General features: G+C 42.3%; 1 protein-coding gene across 1 annotated transcript; it reads left to right on the plus strand.

The window, feature by feature from the left end:
* The first annotated feature begins 1,663 nt into the window (after positions 1–1,663).
* Positions 1,664–12,039, plus strand: ARF4 (ADP ribosylation factor 4). Its single transcript, XM_027884797.1, has 6 exons — positions 1,664–1,955; positions 7,506–7,586; positions 8,100–8,209; positions 9,349–9,420; positions 9,928–10,053; positions 10,761–12,039. The coding sequence occupies exons 1-6, from the start codon at positions 1,889–1,891 to the stop codon at positions 10,845–10,847; spliced, it is 543 nt and encodes a 180-aa protein (XP_027740598.1). The 5' UTR covers positions 1,664–1,888; the 3' UTR covers positions 10,848–12,039.
* Positions 12,040–15,011: the final 2,972 nt, after the last annotated feature.

A 15,011-nucleotide genomic window follows, 5' to 3' on the forward strand; every position in this document is an offset into this window, starting at 1 on the left:
GAACTTCTCAAATGTCTTCTAAACAATGTAAAAAGAATGCCAAGCACTAAAACATGAGGTAAAGTGCAGTCAAATAGAGTAAAAGTGCAGCCAGCCCTTCAACAATATTAACATCCATGATCTGAATAGAGGACAATGAACCAAAAGTCTGTTGTAAATGATAGTTAATGTTGAAATGCTGGTTATCACAATCACTTCTAAAGCAAATGTTTATTAGATTGTCCTCAAACAACTGAAATAATGAAAGGGATCTATTAACAACCCAGATACAGTAAGAATAGGCCAACTTGGAGGCCTGGAAAATAACTATTCTCAGTAATTATTCTCTAAGTTCAGGGAAGCTTAACTTTCCTGGCCAAAAAAAGGTGTAAAATACTGAATGCTCTCAATAGAAGGTAGATAAATGTTGGAAACCTAGAACTGGACTCTTCAGATTCCCATTTCCTGATAGTTTTAATAGTTGATCAGTATCATCTTAACACCTTAGGAACTAAAGAGATTAAGGTATGATTTATTTGCAACTTGAATTTTATAAAAATGTAACTTTCCATCTTAATTTACACCAGATTTTTGGTCCGGAAGAACGTGATTTAGAACTTGCATAAGGACTTTCAACATGATACATAAAAAAAGCTGTGGATGTTCCATCCCTGGAAGTGTTCGAGGCCAGGGTAGATGGAGCTTTGAGCAACCTGGTCTAGTGGAAGGTGGCCCTGCCTGTGACAGGTGGGTTGGAACTAGATGATCTTTTAAGTTCCCTTCCAACCCAGACCATTCTATGATTCTACAAAAAGAACAGCCTAAGTTGGCTCACTCAGTAGCCTGCTGTTAGGATCTGGTTTGGGATTGTCTTGTTAAGGACCATTCTTTATGTTTTTCTTTAAGAGCGGGTAAGTAAATGCCTTCTGTTCAAAAAATGTTGACCCTTATGTACCTAACATAAGTTTCTAATTACTAGAAGTAGGTTGTAGCTCCCTGGAAAATTTTTATGGAGTTGAATCTGCATACTATGGGCTTTTTACAGTAGCTGAGAGAAGCTGTTATAGTTCATTATGAAAAAAAGCTTTCATGAAAGGGCACGTTTTGAATAGACAAGATCTTAGTCAAGGCCTGGGCACCGTGTGAGGACACGGCCCTGCAGTGACCACTGTGTTTAATCATAGTAAAAGCACAGGAGACGATATACATAATACAATAATAAATAGCAATGCTATAGTGGTGGATAGCAATCTGTCTGTCACAGAGCTGCCTTTTGTTGGTTTGTTCCAGCTTGGGTTTTTTTCTTACTGACGTGTCAGTACTGGGGTGCAGTTGGGGGCTCTGTGAGGATACGTTTTGCCCCGGCAGCCCCTCTGCTGTCTCCCCCGGGCCGGCAGCGGGGCCCGTTGCTTCCCCCCGCTCTCCCCTCAGGGCCGGGGTCGTTACCGGTGCCGCGGGTGCTCCGTGTCCCCGCGGGCGGGGCGGGGCGGGCCCGGCCCGGCGTGCCCCGCGTGCCCCGGAAGCCGCGCGGAGCTGGCGTGCTGGCCTACATCCCCCGGCGTGCCCCGCGGCAGCAGCCAGCGCTCGACGGGGCGGCGGGCGGCGCGGAGCCTGCCGGGAGCTGTAGTCCGTGGAGCGCCGGGGCCGTGTGGCGGAGGGCGGTGCCGCGGCCGGGGGATGTGGCGAGCGTGACGTGATCGTGTCCGCGTTGGAGCCGGGGCGGCCGCGCCGAGCGTGACGTGGCAGAGACCGAGCGAGCTCCCCGGTGCCAGAGCAGTCGCCGCCGCCGCCGCCGGGCTCCCCGCGCGCGGAGGGATCCGTGCGCGCACACCGCCCGGGCCGCGCTCCCGCACGCCCGCCCGCCTCCCCTCAGCGCTCCCCGCCGCCGCCCAGCGCCGCCGGAGCCGCCATGGGCCTCACCATCTCCTCGCTCTTCTCCCGCCTCTTTGGCAAGAAGCAGATGCGCATCCTCATGGGTGAGGGGCCCCGCGGAGCCCGGCCCGGCCTCACCGGGCCCGCACGGCCGCGTCCCGCTGCCTGGGGGAGGGGAGGCCGCGGGTCAGGGCGGGGGGATCGCCCGTCCCGGGCTGCGGGGCGGACACCGCGCTGTGCCCGCACCGGGGGCTCGGGGGCGGTGGGAGAGCGGCGGGGACGGGAGGGAGTGCGGATCGGGTTGTGTTTGCCCTTCCTTTCCCCGGCGGTGTTGCCGTGTCCCTCCCGGCCCAGCCCCGCTCCCGCACCTGCGCTGGGCCGCGCGGAACAAAGATGGGCCCGCGGCGGGGCAGGGCCGGTGTCCCCGGGCCGGGCCGAGCGAGCCCCCGTGCTCTCCTGCCCCGGCACTGCGGCTCCCGAGCAGGATGTGACAAAGCCTGGGGTGTGCGACGCCAGGGGCGTGAGAACGGCCGCATAATGGCCGATTTTCGGCAGCTGTGAGGAGCTGTAGTGTCTGTATTCCGGCTCTTGGAAAAGGGCGTTTCAGAGTAGCATCTGTGCACGTTAATTCTCCTGTACCTCGCGTATTGTGTAGGAATTGGAGCGGGTGGCTTTCGGAGATTCTCACTTTAAGATTACGGTTCAAAAGGTCAAAGCCAGCACATACTGCATTGGTATTTCCTCCTCCGTTTCGGCTCTTCCCTGCCCTCTTCCACCCACCCACCCACCCACCCCTGCAAGCTTTATGTACAAACAGTTCTTAACCCCCAAATTTTTATCGAATTCTGTTACCAAACTGAATGGAATTTGGTTCATGGCCATTGACTGAAGGAGCTTGTCCTAAGGAACTGTAAAAAGTGCTCCTTTGGATAAAGCCAGCAATGGGACTGGTTTCTAACTGTGAAACTTCCTGGCACACACCCATCCTCAGTGTTGCCTGGGTATTGCACAGAGACACAGTCAGAGTAATGCAGGGGTTTTTAATTACAATTTTTCACGTTCTCCATCCATTTTGTGATGACAGAGTTCTTTACTGTATGCACAGTATTTTTTATTGTATGTTATCTCATTGAAATTAGAGGCTCTCATCCATTGCAAAATAGCCCGAGTAATTTTTGTCTTCGAGACAACTTAATACATCTCTTGGTTTCAAGGAGGTGATTTGGCTGTCTCTGAGCAGCCAGACTTCATGTGACTCTAATGAATGGAGTAAGGTCTCCAAATGAGCTTGATTGTAGGACGGGGCAATTTCCTTGGTATTTGTAGTTCTGTTGAATTCTGCAAAACAGTGAAAACAGGAAAGCGATGTCATACAGATCAAAACAGCTTGCAAGGCTGTAGTTTCTTCATTGGTAGGTAATGGGGTCAAATTTGGGTCAGAGATGAGTTTGGGAGGTGCACTTTCTAGCGGTTGGTTCAAATTAATCTTTTTTGTTTTAAGAATTTTGATTTTTAAGGCATTATGTTAAAATACAGAATCAGAGCATGGGACAGCACCATATTTCTTAGGTAGCATAAGAGAATAAAACTTGTACTGTATTGCGGTGAGAGTGTGTTGTGCTGGATATGATGTAATTTGTGTACATGTGTAACATGAAAAGCTCTTGACAGCATTCTGTGTCATATATCAGCACTTTGAGGGGAAATGTCTGAATGAATACTGGGACTGAGGTAAACTTTTCCTCAAGGTGATAGTTTTCAGGATATGGTTTGAAAATGAGCTGTACAAAGCCGAGCATTTAATTTTTCACATGTAAAATACCAATGAAGAAGTAACTATTGGGTGAAGCACTTAGAGGAAAAATATTATGAGTGAGTTGATAACAAACAGGTGATTAATTTACAATTTTAACTTCCCTTTCACAGCTTTCTTCTGTTTCTGCAGAATCAAAGATAACTTAGAATTAGTTTAGCTCTTCAAACTGCCTTTGTGGTATTGAGTTCTGCAGAACTTGAGTATTTCTCATCAGGGACCACGGATAGGGCTGAGTGACTGAAAGTTCAGGTTAGGCAACCAAGGCATTAAGAGTCCTAATCCTACATGTGAAACTCTTCATTCATGGTTTCTTGTGCTTAAAAAAAAAAAAAAAAAAAAAAAAGTTATTGATTCGTTGTGCACTTTTCAGTACCATAATTTAGTGTTCTATGTCATTGTGTGATTGCGCAAGTGTTCACTGACATAATACCTCCTCAGGAGCCTCAAGTGCAAAGGTAATTATTAAATCCATGGGGGGAAAATGTCTGATTGTTTGGGAATTGTATCACTGTACAGATCATAACCATTTGATTGTTTTTTTATTTAGGGAGAGGGGTTATAGCTCTGTTGCTTTGCCTGCTGTTGGCTTTCTGTAGTTGATATGAAGTTCTGTGCTGTGATAACAGAGGCAGCTTCATATTCAGCCACCAGTGATCAAAGTAGGAAGTTGGTAAATGAGGAATATATTGTGATGGGGGGATGTTCCCCAGGACAAGCAAACTGGAAGCTTGAGATTTAGAAATACAAAAACCTGAAATACAACCACCTGAAAGCATTGCAGGTACTTTTTTCTCCAGCTAGAGGAAAAGGATGTTTGACTCAGCTTAAAGATAAATGGTTGCAAGTACAAGTCTTTGCTTCCCGTTTGCACTTTCTTGTAATCTTTGCAGTCCAACTGCTGAACATTGTACCCTGCATCGAGTTTTTTACACCTTGGTCTTGACAATGGTCAGGCAGTAGAGTCAGTGAAAATGTAGAATAGGAAATTTACTTCATCTGAGGATTTAAGATGTAGGTTTTAATCTTGGTCAAGTTTATGACATGGAAGTAGCTCATAGATTTACGTTTAGTGTTCCAGTGCAAATGTAGACATGCTTATTCTTGGACTAATAAAGCAGCAGTTACACTTCCTACCAGCTCAAAAGATTAAATGTCATTTAATGCCCTGAAATGTCTTGTTCTAAAAAGGGTGGTAAATTGCAAATTAAGGGAAGAAGTATGAATGGATGCTATGCTTTTTATGACTTGCTTGTTTAGACTTTATAACATTTGTAGTTTGGCCAAAAGAGGCAGTTTTTGCCAATAGGGTCACAGTGGTTTGCTGAAGTTTCCTTCTCTCGGTTCAGCTGCTGTCTCAAGCGTGATGTCAGAAGAAGAAAACACTTATCCACAACCCCACAACTCAGCCTGGCTCAGTGCAAAGTCCAACAGCTTAATCAGAGCTGTGAGTAAGAGTGGATTTGAACAAAGTCTCAGGGCTTTGTGCTTACATAGGTAGTGCAGCCTTCTGGCAGCTCCATTGCAGCGCTGCTGGGTCCTGGCACAAGGGCACAGTGGGTAACTGGGACAATATTTTTTTAATGGAGCAAGTAGTTTAAAATTCCTGACTAGTTTCTAATTTCTTAGCTCTGAATGATATCTCCAAACAGTTCTTGTTACCCTGTGTACATTCCTTGAAATGAGATTAGCTTTTTCTTTATCTGTCTCGTTAGTATAAACCCCAAATACACTCAAACCCTTTGTGGAGACAGTACCATCTTTCTTGCATTGCTAATTTTAACAAACCTTGTCAGTGTTTGTTCTACTGATAACTGGAGAGTTTTTTTGGGGGGAGGGGCAATGAGAGAAGAGTTTTGAGTGGGTGTAACTTTAATTGGTAGTTTATTAAACAGTCTTAATTTACTGAAAAATGATCCCATGTTATGTACAAACATTATGTTTTCTTGTCAAGATCTCGGCATCCTACAAAGGCTTCCTTGAGGCTGAGCTGTGTAAAAACAGCATGGGGCTTCAAGCCTTGTGCTATCGAAAACACTGGTTTTCAGCAGAGATGGAGTACCTGAGGGTCCCAGGTTTGGCTCAGAGTGTTTTCTAGGATGATTTGACACTTCACTGGTGTGGAGGAAATGCTGGCATTTACAAGTTTCATGACTGGCAGGCTCTTGTGAAACCTCTGCTGCACCGGGTCTTTTTTTTTCCGTTTGTGCTTGTGTGTGGTTCTAAAAGAGACCAGCACTTAGACAATAGCAGACTTAAAACCATTACATTTTAATTTGAGCTTTTGGGGAGTTTATTACCCCTCAAGGAGCTTTGGTTTTGGTGGCAGATTCCCACCCCACCCCCTTCCTTTCATGCTCTTGTGACATTAACAATTAAAAAAACTTTTAAAATTTTTTTTTACATGCAGTGACATTACCAAAGAAACTGCATTGGCATATTTAATCCTGTGCACACTATCACAATATAGGACAGTTATAGATAGGGTTTTTGTAATTAATTTGCTGTAACAGCAGTTTGTTTCCTGAGAAGGAGGAGGCTTTTCAAAAGTTTGGTTTCACTCTGAATAAGTAGGTAATTTTCAATTCTGGGTTTTTGCAATGCTAAGGAAACAGTTATATTATTAATAGTCAAGTCATCAAACCACTTAATGCTTAATATATTGCAGTTGCTAAGTAGGAAATTAAGTCAGAACATTAAGAATGTCTGTTATCCATATCAAACAAGGATAAAATTTGGTTTTTTGTGAAAGTATTATTTAATTCTTTGGGGGGATATTTCTGTTTGGGCAAAACTTTACTGACTGTTCTAAGTTTCACAAATAGACATTTTATTCAAACTGTTGCTGTGGTGTTTCGTATGTGCTGTTTATGTAGGTGCTTATGTGCCTGGTATTGCTTTCTAATGTAAGGAATTGTATTTTGAGTTGTTCTGAAATGGATAACAATAAGCTGTTGGACAAACAGTTTTAGGAAACTGCAGTGTGTATGTTTGCAATGTTGGTGATACGTTTCCAAAAATGTCTTTGAGGCTTCATTTTATTGTAATTTATTTAGGATGACATATTTACCACATAGCTTACATTGAAGAGCAGCAAGCTTAAGTTTTGTTGTAGAAACAGAAAAGCAAATTTAAATGCAAAAGATCTTTTGTAAAGATCAACAGTGGAGACTCCCAATGGAAGCATCCTGGTGGATCTCAATGGGTAGAAGTGATATCCTGAAAAGGAGTTACAGCCCTTGGGGTACAGGCAGAGGGATGAGGAGAGTTCACTGGTGTGTGTGGGTTTGTCAGTGCTAAAGAAATGTTTTAGCAAAGGGATGAGAGACTGGAATGAGGGACACGGAAGTGTCTCCCATGGATAGTGCCAGCTCCAGTCGGTCCAGGTGCCTGTGCACTGGCCTTAGCTGAAGATTAAACAGCTGAAGATGAGTAAGTGAGGCCTTCCCCAACTTGTGTGTGAAGTAGCAAATGTGTGACCAGTTAGAAACGATGTGCTGCTTGTAGATGGTTGCTAGGCTTTTAAATTCTTCATTATTTACACAGAAGAAACTTTCTAAGAGAATGATAAAGCTTAATGAAGTAACACAAATACTTGGGAAAGTGCCTAGAAACTTGTGAGCCTGTAGGTTGTGAATGGAAGTGTTTTATTGAGCTTGCTCTCTCTCAGTGCTGGGTAGAGGAGATGGAGAAAAACATAAAGTAGTTTATCAACAAAGAGTGTTTAAAAAGTCGTTCTCAGAAAAAAAATCCTAATACTCTGCATGTAAAATGGCATGTTTTGAAATTAGCAGGTTGTAGATAATACTGTGAACTAAATCGGTGTTTCTGTTCCTTCTAGTTGGTTTGGATGCTGCTGGTAAGACAACCATTCTGTATAAACTGAAACTAGGAGAAATTGTCACCACTATTCCCACTATTGGTAAGATCACTAATTCTTATGTCTTCATTTGTTGTTACTCTAAGTTTATGTTGTAAAGGAAGTTTTCTGAAGAGTGTAGGGGTTTGCTGTCTTAGCTGGGCTGTCTGGCACTGCCACAAATGTGACATAACGGAACTGTCACACCAAAGATGCACAGAGAGCACAATCCTGGGCCTGGCAGGGACCAGCAGCACATGCTCAGAGTACAGGAACCAGTCAAGCAGCAGCACTGCCCCTAAACACCCTCAGCCTCACAGATTGTGGCTGAAAGATTTGCTGAACCACTTGGACTTGGATTTAAGGGATTCATGGGGGTTTTTTCCCTCTTCAGTCAGTTTTCTTGTGATCTACCAATTCAGTTCCGATAAGCTGTTTTATATTTAAAAATATTTTTTTTAAATTTAAGTATATTTATTTGGGAGAAGTGTAACTTAGGAAGTGTCTAACATGGTTAAAATTAAGCTTTAACACTAGCATTAACTACTTCTAATTACTTAACTCCTTCATTTTTAGGTTTTAATGTGGAGACAGTAGAATATAAAAACATTTGTTTCACAGTTTGGGATGTTGGTGGTCAAGATAAAATTAGACCTCTTTGGAGGCATTATTTCCAAAACACACAGGTAAGACTTCTCAGATGACAGTAGTCAAAGAGCTGTTTTGTAAAGCCTCATTGTCTTTTGTAGAATATATATGGAAAGTTGTTTTCTTTCTTTCAGAAAGGCTCTTCACTACCTCCTGCAAGTTCTGAGGGTTCCCAGGTTTTATTTCAGTTGAAACTGGTTTGCTACCCTGAAGGCTTCCAGCCTGGTTGTGAGTGTAGCTGGCAGGGATCAAGTCCTTTAGGGTCTCCCAGTGTTCTGTAACGTGCCAGAGCAACTGGTTTGTTGTGAGGAACTCTTCTACTTTGCTGTATCCGTGCTTTGATTTGTTTGAGCTGGCATTGGGTTACACATAAAACATATTATTCTTTAAAAACCCTTCTAAATGCTCTTTTTTAATAACCAGCCTTAAAATACACAGCTTTTACTGTGCTCAATCAGTGTATTTAATAAGCTGAGTGTCTAAAATATGGTAAAAGATCTTGTTACAAGTTGATTAAAAAGTGTCATCTTCACATGGATGTGGTGACTGCTGTCAGTTTTGGTGACATAAACGTGTTTTTCCTTTGGTTCACAAGTGGTGAGGTAAGTTGCTTGTTAGTATCAGAAAACTTTTGGAGTGGGTTTGTTTGAGGGTTTTTTGTGTTGAATATAGAATTGTTTCCATGTAACTTGTGTGCAGCATGATGCATGATTGGTGCAGAGAAACAGAGAGGTCTGGGTTGACAAAAGGGACCTACCACTATACTGTTGTGAATAGAGTTAATATTTAATTTCAGTTCCTTATTACTGTCCTGTTACTAAATACTTATTGTAAAAGAGAACTCCCTTTCTTTGAAGACAATGATAAAAGTAAGGTTTTCAGGTGGAAATGTTAAGAGTAAATAGTGTGCATAAGGAGGACACTTGAATAACTGAGATGCCATTAGAAATACTGTTTGGTACAAACTTTTTTAAACAAATTCAGGCATTACTTTAAGGGTGTGGGATTTTTCAGTGAAATATGAGCTGGTGAAGCACTTGTTCCTTGCTTAAACAGAAACTTCTGTCAAATTTTCTTACCTAAGAGAGGAGACAATCACAATATTCAACATGAGTATTTTGGGGGGGTTAAAATAGTACTGCACATTGGGTTTTCAAACCTACTTAACTTCCTCCAGGGCCTCATCTTTGTGGTAGACAGCAATGACAGAGAGAGAATCCAGGAAGCGGCAGAAGAGCTGCAGAAAATGGTAAATGTCAATATCTTCTGAAGTACTTTTGTTAAACTTATATATTTTAGGATGTTTGTCAGCTTCCCTAAAAGCTTTAGGATTTTAAAATTTTAGGGAGTTTATTTGGTGCATATTGTATTCACCTGGTAATTCGGGGTCATGTAGTGCACTGAGTTGTAACTTCACCTCTGTACAGAACTAATAATGTGTCAGAACCTTTCTTGCCTTCACAAAACGTTAATAAAAACACAGCAGATAAAGAATTTTGGAAAAACACATTGGTGCTAGAGAATTTCAGAAGAAAGGTGCCCAGGAATTTCAACTGTCTGTTGTAAGATTGTTTCCTTAATCATAGAAGTTCTATTGGGTACCAGTTAAATTTTACTCAGTACTTACTGGTGACTTCAGAAACCAGAATGAAAATGTTTATAACCCTTAAATCAGTATTTAGATTTCTTTAGCGCTGTTGAAGAAACTGAAGTGGTGAGCTGAGGTAATTTAGTAACATGACTGTCTCTCTCTTAGCTTCAGGAGGATGAGCTGCGAGATGCAGTGCTGCTTCTGTTTGCAAACAAACAGGATCTGCCAAATGCCATGGCAATCAGTGAAATGACAGATAAACTAGGTCTTCAGTCCCTGCGTAACAGAACTGTAAGTGCTGAACTCCCTGACTGCTCAACTCTTTTCTTCCACTATTATGTACCATAAACACGAATTTCAAGTTTTCGCCTCTTTCTGTGGAAAGATGCACATAACCTGCCATTAAACTTCACAGTGCACAGTTTAAGTCTCTGTTGTAAATAAGTGATTCAGCAGTATAGTGCATTGGGCACTGCTGTCATGGGTGTTTCATTCCTCACCCTCTGAAAACACACAAATACTCCAGTCTGTCACTGAAATACAGCTGTCCAACGTTTGACAAAGTAGGTGGTGGGCCTTCTCAGTATTTGGTGTTCTGGGGTAGCAAATGCACTTTGCATTCTCACCTCTGCAAAGATGGAAGGAAATTAGGTATCTTCTGAAGCTAGTTTTCAGCATATAAATCAAATTCATGTTCTGTGTTTGTTTTTTGATGCCTTAAACTGTGTTGTACCATTTGGTAGGCAAACCCTTGAGTTTCTGGGTAATGTCTGAACCCTATCTACTCTATATGTAATTTTCAAAACTTTTAAAAATACCATCTGTTCGATATTGACTCTACTTATGGCACAAAACACTGTTTAAAGAACACTATTTTAGCTCTAGCACTATTATAAGAACACTAAACAGTGTGTATCTGAGTGTCTCATACTGTCATAAGTTAGCTTGCATTCTGTCAGTATTTAACTTGCAGTGTTGTTTGTGTTCTACATTAACAGTGGTATGTCCAGGCTACCTGTGCCACACAAGGAACTGGTCTGTATGAGGGACTGGACTGGCTGTCAAATGAACTCTCAAAACGCTAACTCCGACTGGATGACTCTTTCACCAGGGACATGTTTGATATAAGTGGTCTAGGCTTGTTACAACAAAATTAGTTTGCATCTTGGTTATTACCGTATCTGGAACTGATATTTGGGCAGGATATTACAGCGTTTCAACTTATTTTGTTGCCAATTATTGTTTACCGAGCTACATGTTGCAAAGGTAGCAATATGCTTGGGTAAAAATCTCCTTAACTTGGAAAAAGTGTATCTTCTGATTTTATTCCCCTTGTTAGCCTAAATGCCTGAATATAGTTATTGTGACATCTTTAAGATCTGTTTTGAATACTCTTTTGAGCCCCAATAAATTAATGTTTTAATTTTTTTTTCTACCTGCTACTCTTAGTTTACTGATGCCCTGTTTCATTCCTCAGACAGTCTGCTGATTTCAAAATGTAGCATTCCGTATGTATTTATTTCTCTCCCTTGCCAAAAAGATTTCCTGATATTGCTTGTCCCAAGCCAAGGAAATGCTCTAAAACACTATACAAATCTACTGCACTGAGGAACATTAATTAATCCTTGGGTTCTGTCAGCCCAACTTGCCTTTGTGTGAATTGGATTCCATGGGTAGAATAGTTCTGTGCTGGTTGCGAAGAGCTCATGTTGAGGTTGTTTTTAATATTCAGCAGATTGTCTTCCTTTATATTGTATCTTTTTTTTATGTTGCATGTTGCTTTTTGGTATCAGCCTGACTATTTTTGCCCAGTGTATAATAGTTCTGCTGAAGTTTTACTGTTTGTTGGTGAACATATCTTCATAAGGAAATTTTGGAAAATTCATCAAACTCAATGGATTAGTTTCTTCATAACCCACTTGGAATTATTCCTAATAAAATGATAAAATGTATAGTTCTGTGTATGCTCCTTTTGATTCCTCAAATAGTTGAGTGCAGATTATCACCTTATCTTTTTCCATAAACTGAGCTTTCCTGCAGATTGAGTATGAACATCAGTCGCAGACTTTCCCTTGTTTGGAGCTGTGTTTGAAGCAGGACACGGAAAGGGAGCAACCAAGTTGTATACAGTGCAGTAGAGTAGCTGTCCTCGGGACTTACATAATTCTGTAAGTGTCTTTTGAAAGTTGTAAATCTAAAATTCCTTTCAAGATGTCCAGATATGAAAGTACTAACAGTTAAAAAATTGTAATAAAACAAGTACGAACTGCCTGAAAAGCACACCCGTCTGTTTCGTAGTTGTATCCACGTGTCAAAACCAGCATGGGTTTAGCAGGACAATCACGGCTTGGGGGGTTCTAGCAGGAGAACCACTGCTTGGTGGCTGGCTGGGAAGGTAACTTGAGTGCTTTTACAGGGATTCACTTCATATTAAGGCTGAGAATCTCCTCAGAAAATTATCTCCATGCAACTGCTACTGTCTGTTTTCCTATTTCTGCCCCCTTATACCTGTGTAGTTCAAAAGCCTTCATATGTGTTTTGAGGCTGCTACTAATGGGTAGTTTAAAACCTATTTTTCTGTTGCCTGTCTGCTGTGTGGAGGCAAATATAGCTCAGTCCTCTGACTGACATGTGCTGTTCTATTGACTGGATGCCTTTAGGAACCCAGAGCATGATTCCATTGTAGTTTCAGGCCGAGTGCCTCAATTTCCACCCAGGTGTTGTTACACTTGCTACAAGAAATCCCAGTGATAAGGTCTGGTAAACACAGGCTGGTTTAGGTTCAGAGCACCTTCCAGGGAAGCTTCTTTCTGGAAGTGAGGTTTGAGTTCCTAGCAAGTGTTTTTACTGTGAACACAACCAGGGAAAATTCCAGAGTTTTTGAATATGGTCGTTACCTCTCTTCAATGGGTAACAGAAATTCAGGAGACAGTGTAAGATGAGAAGGGTTCTGCTTGCATCTTTCATGAATTGGTGATTATTTATTAATCAAAGCTGTTATACCCATGCATTGGATCAGTATCTGTTAATGTGCATATTTCTAGCAATGCAGCTCCTTGAATTAAACCCTAAAAGGAACACTTAGTTCAGAAGAGACAGCTTGTCCCTAATGCAGGTTGGATGCATCAGAGATGGGAAAGTCAAGTAGGAGGCAAAAAGATTTTCCGTTTTCCTTAATGGCTGGTCTGGGAAAGTAGAGTAACAAAAAATAACAACAAAACCAGAAACAAAAAACCCACATAAAAATTTACAAAGATGTGAGAAAAATCCTACCCAGTTTTTTGTTGTGAAGGACGTGGAGTTTTCCAGTTGCTGATTGAGGAACAAATACAGGTGGGTTTAGGTTTATGGAATAAAATTGAGAAAATCTGGGTTCTGGATGGGATTTAGAGAGGAATAATTGATTGCTGGGCAAGGTCCAGATGTGTAGGGGGAGCTAAGATGGAAGTTAAAGTCACCATATGTGCAGTAGGAAGTACCATATGTTACCTTACACAGATGTAAACACAGCCTGGGAGCGGGGGGGCTCTGGGCCCAAGGTGTACCTAAGGGTTGCTTTCACCCCAAAAGCTCCGAGTTCTTTGGAATTGTGACTTTCCTAACCTAGACCCTAGTGCTGCATTCTTATTTCAGGAAAGTCTGACTGATTCCTGCCATGTTGCTGCCATTGGCAGTGAGGCTCTGCTGCTGGATTTTACTAATGAAACAGGGAATACAGGGACTGAAGAGGCTGCAGGACCAGCTCACGGGGCTGGGCTTCCTCCTGAACACTCAAGGAGTATCTGCCATGTGCGAGGGCCATCCAGTTTTAAGGGCCCATAGCAGTGCCGTGTTTGTCCCTCACCACACCCTTCCCGCAGGTTCCAGCTCCCCTGTGCACCCTCCCCGTGGTGTGCAGGGACACAGAGACAGCAGTCCCAGTGCCAGCACAGGGAGCGGGAGGGACTTGCCTTTGTCGGCAGGGAGGTGGAGAAGCGGGCAGGTCTGTTCTCTGAGCAGCTCCATCTCCTGGTTCCAGGGACGAGCTACAGATTTTTAATGTTTTGGCTTTGGAAAAGACAAAGTAACCCAGTTGTAAGGGGTAGGTACCGAAAAAGGAGGAAAATAACGTTCTTTCAAGTTATAAGGGGTGCTCAGTTAAGCTATGTGAGTAATATGATTTAATTTCCAAACTTCACAAATGCAATCTTACTATTCTAAGTGACTGAGATATTTCATTTGCCAGCCTACAAGCCTGCATTACTCAGTGGTTTGTTATTTTTCCTCTTTTTCTTTTCGGAGCTGGCAATTTGTAAAATGCCTCTGACTCAGCTGTAGTACAGTCATTTTCAGTGTTTTCCTTGGTGTTTATACTGCATTTGTTTCTTGAACAGACCTTCCAATTAATTTTTCTGCCCTTTAAGATGCCATATGCTTGCAAATGTTACACCTTCAGGTGTAAGCTTTCCCTCATTTACTAAATTAGTAAAAATTCTTTGCCCAGGTTTACAGCCTCTGTTCTGTTGGCAAGATTTTCTCCTCACTTAAAGTTTAATTACAAATCACCAATACTTTTATTATCAACTTTGTGGTTTAGAAGAGTACAGACAGTACCTTCAACTCATATGCAAGACTGAAGTCATATTGCACTTTTTAAGGAAGAACAAAAACTAATCAAGGACCTACCCAAAGTATTTGGGGTCCGATTTTACAGGGTGAGTACCATCAGCCACTCTTGCAATGATCCAACATCCTTCACTGCCATGTTCTATTTTGCTTCCCTTTTTTATCCAAAAGGCCTTTAGCTACTGTTTGGCTTAACTAGAACTCTGGTTTAGCAAAAATTGGAATCTGGGGGTTTACCTATAAGTCTGGCAAAGCTGTTGGAATCAATGAGCTCCCTTCCATCAAGGTCCTGGGTTATGTTTTGTGCTGGATCTGCTTAAGCAGGTGAAAGTCTTGATTTGAGCCTTGATCACCTCTTCCCACCTCTAAACCTGTATCTTGTTCTCTGGGCACAAAAGGCTTTATGGTGAATTGGCTCAGGGTATAACGATCCACTAAAATGGTAAACAAGAGAATTAGAGCCCTGTATTTTTAGCTGGATCGCTTCCCTTTCTTAGTTTGGTATGGCATGAGCAAGAGGCCAGAATTCACAGGAGGCAGAGCAGGAGCAGGGTCAGTTAAGAGTTTGGGGTGAGAGGAGGAGGGAAGGTGAACTGCTTATGTTGCTGGAAAAAACTGCTTGCACAGGACATTTACATGAGCTC

The sequence above is a fragment of the Empidonax traillii genome, unplaced genomic scaffold (assembly GCF_003031625.1).
Source record: "Empidonax traillii isolate 1590-97213 ecotype Southwest subspecies unplaced genomic scaffold, ASM303162v1 scaffold155:size2260171, whole genome shotgun sequence".
In the NCBI taxonomy this organism is placed as follows: domain Eukaryota; kingdom Metazoa; phylum Chordata; class Aves; order Passeriformes; family Tyrannidae; genus Empidonax; species Empidonax traillii.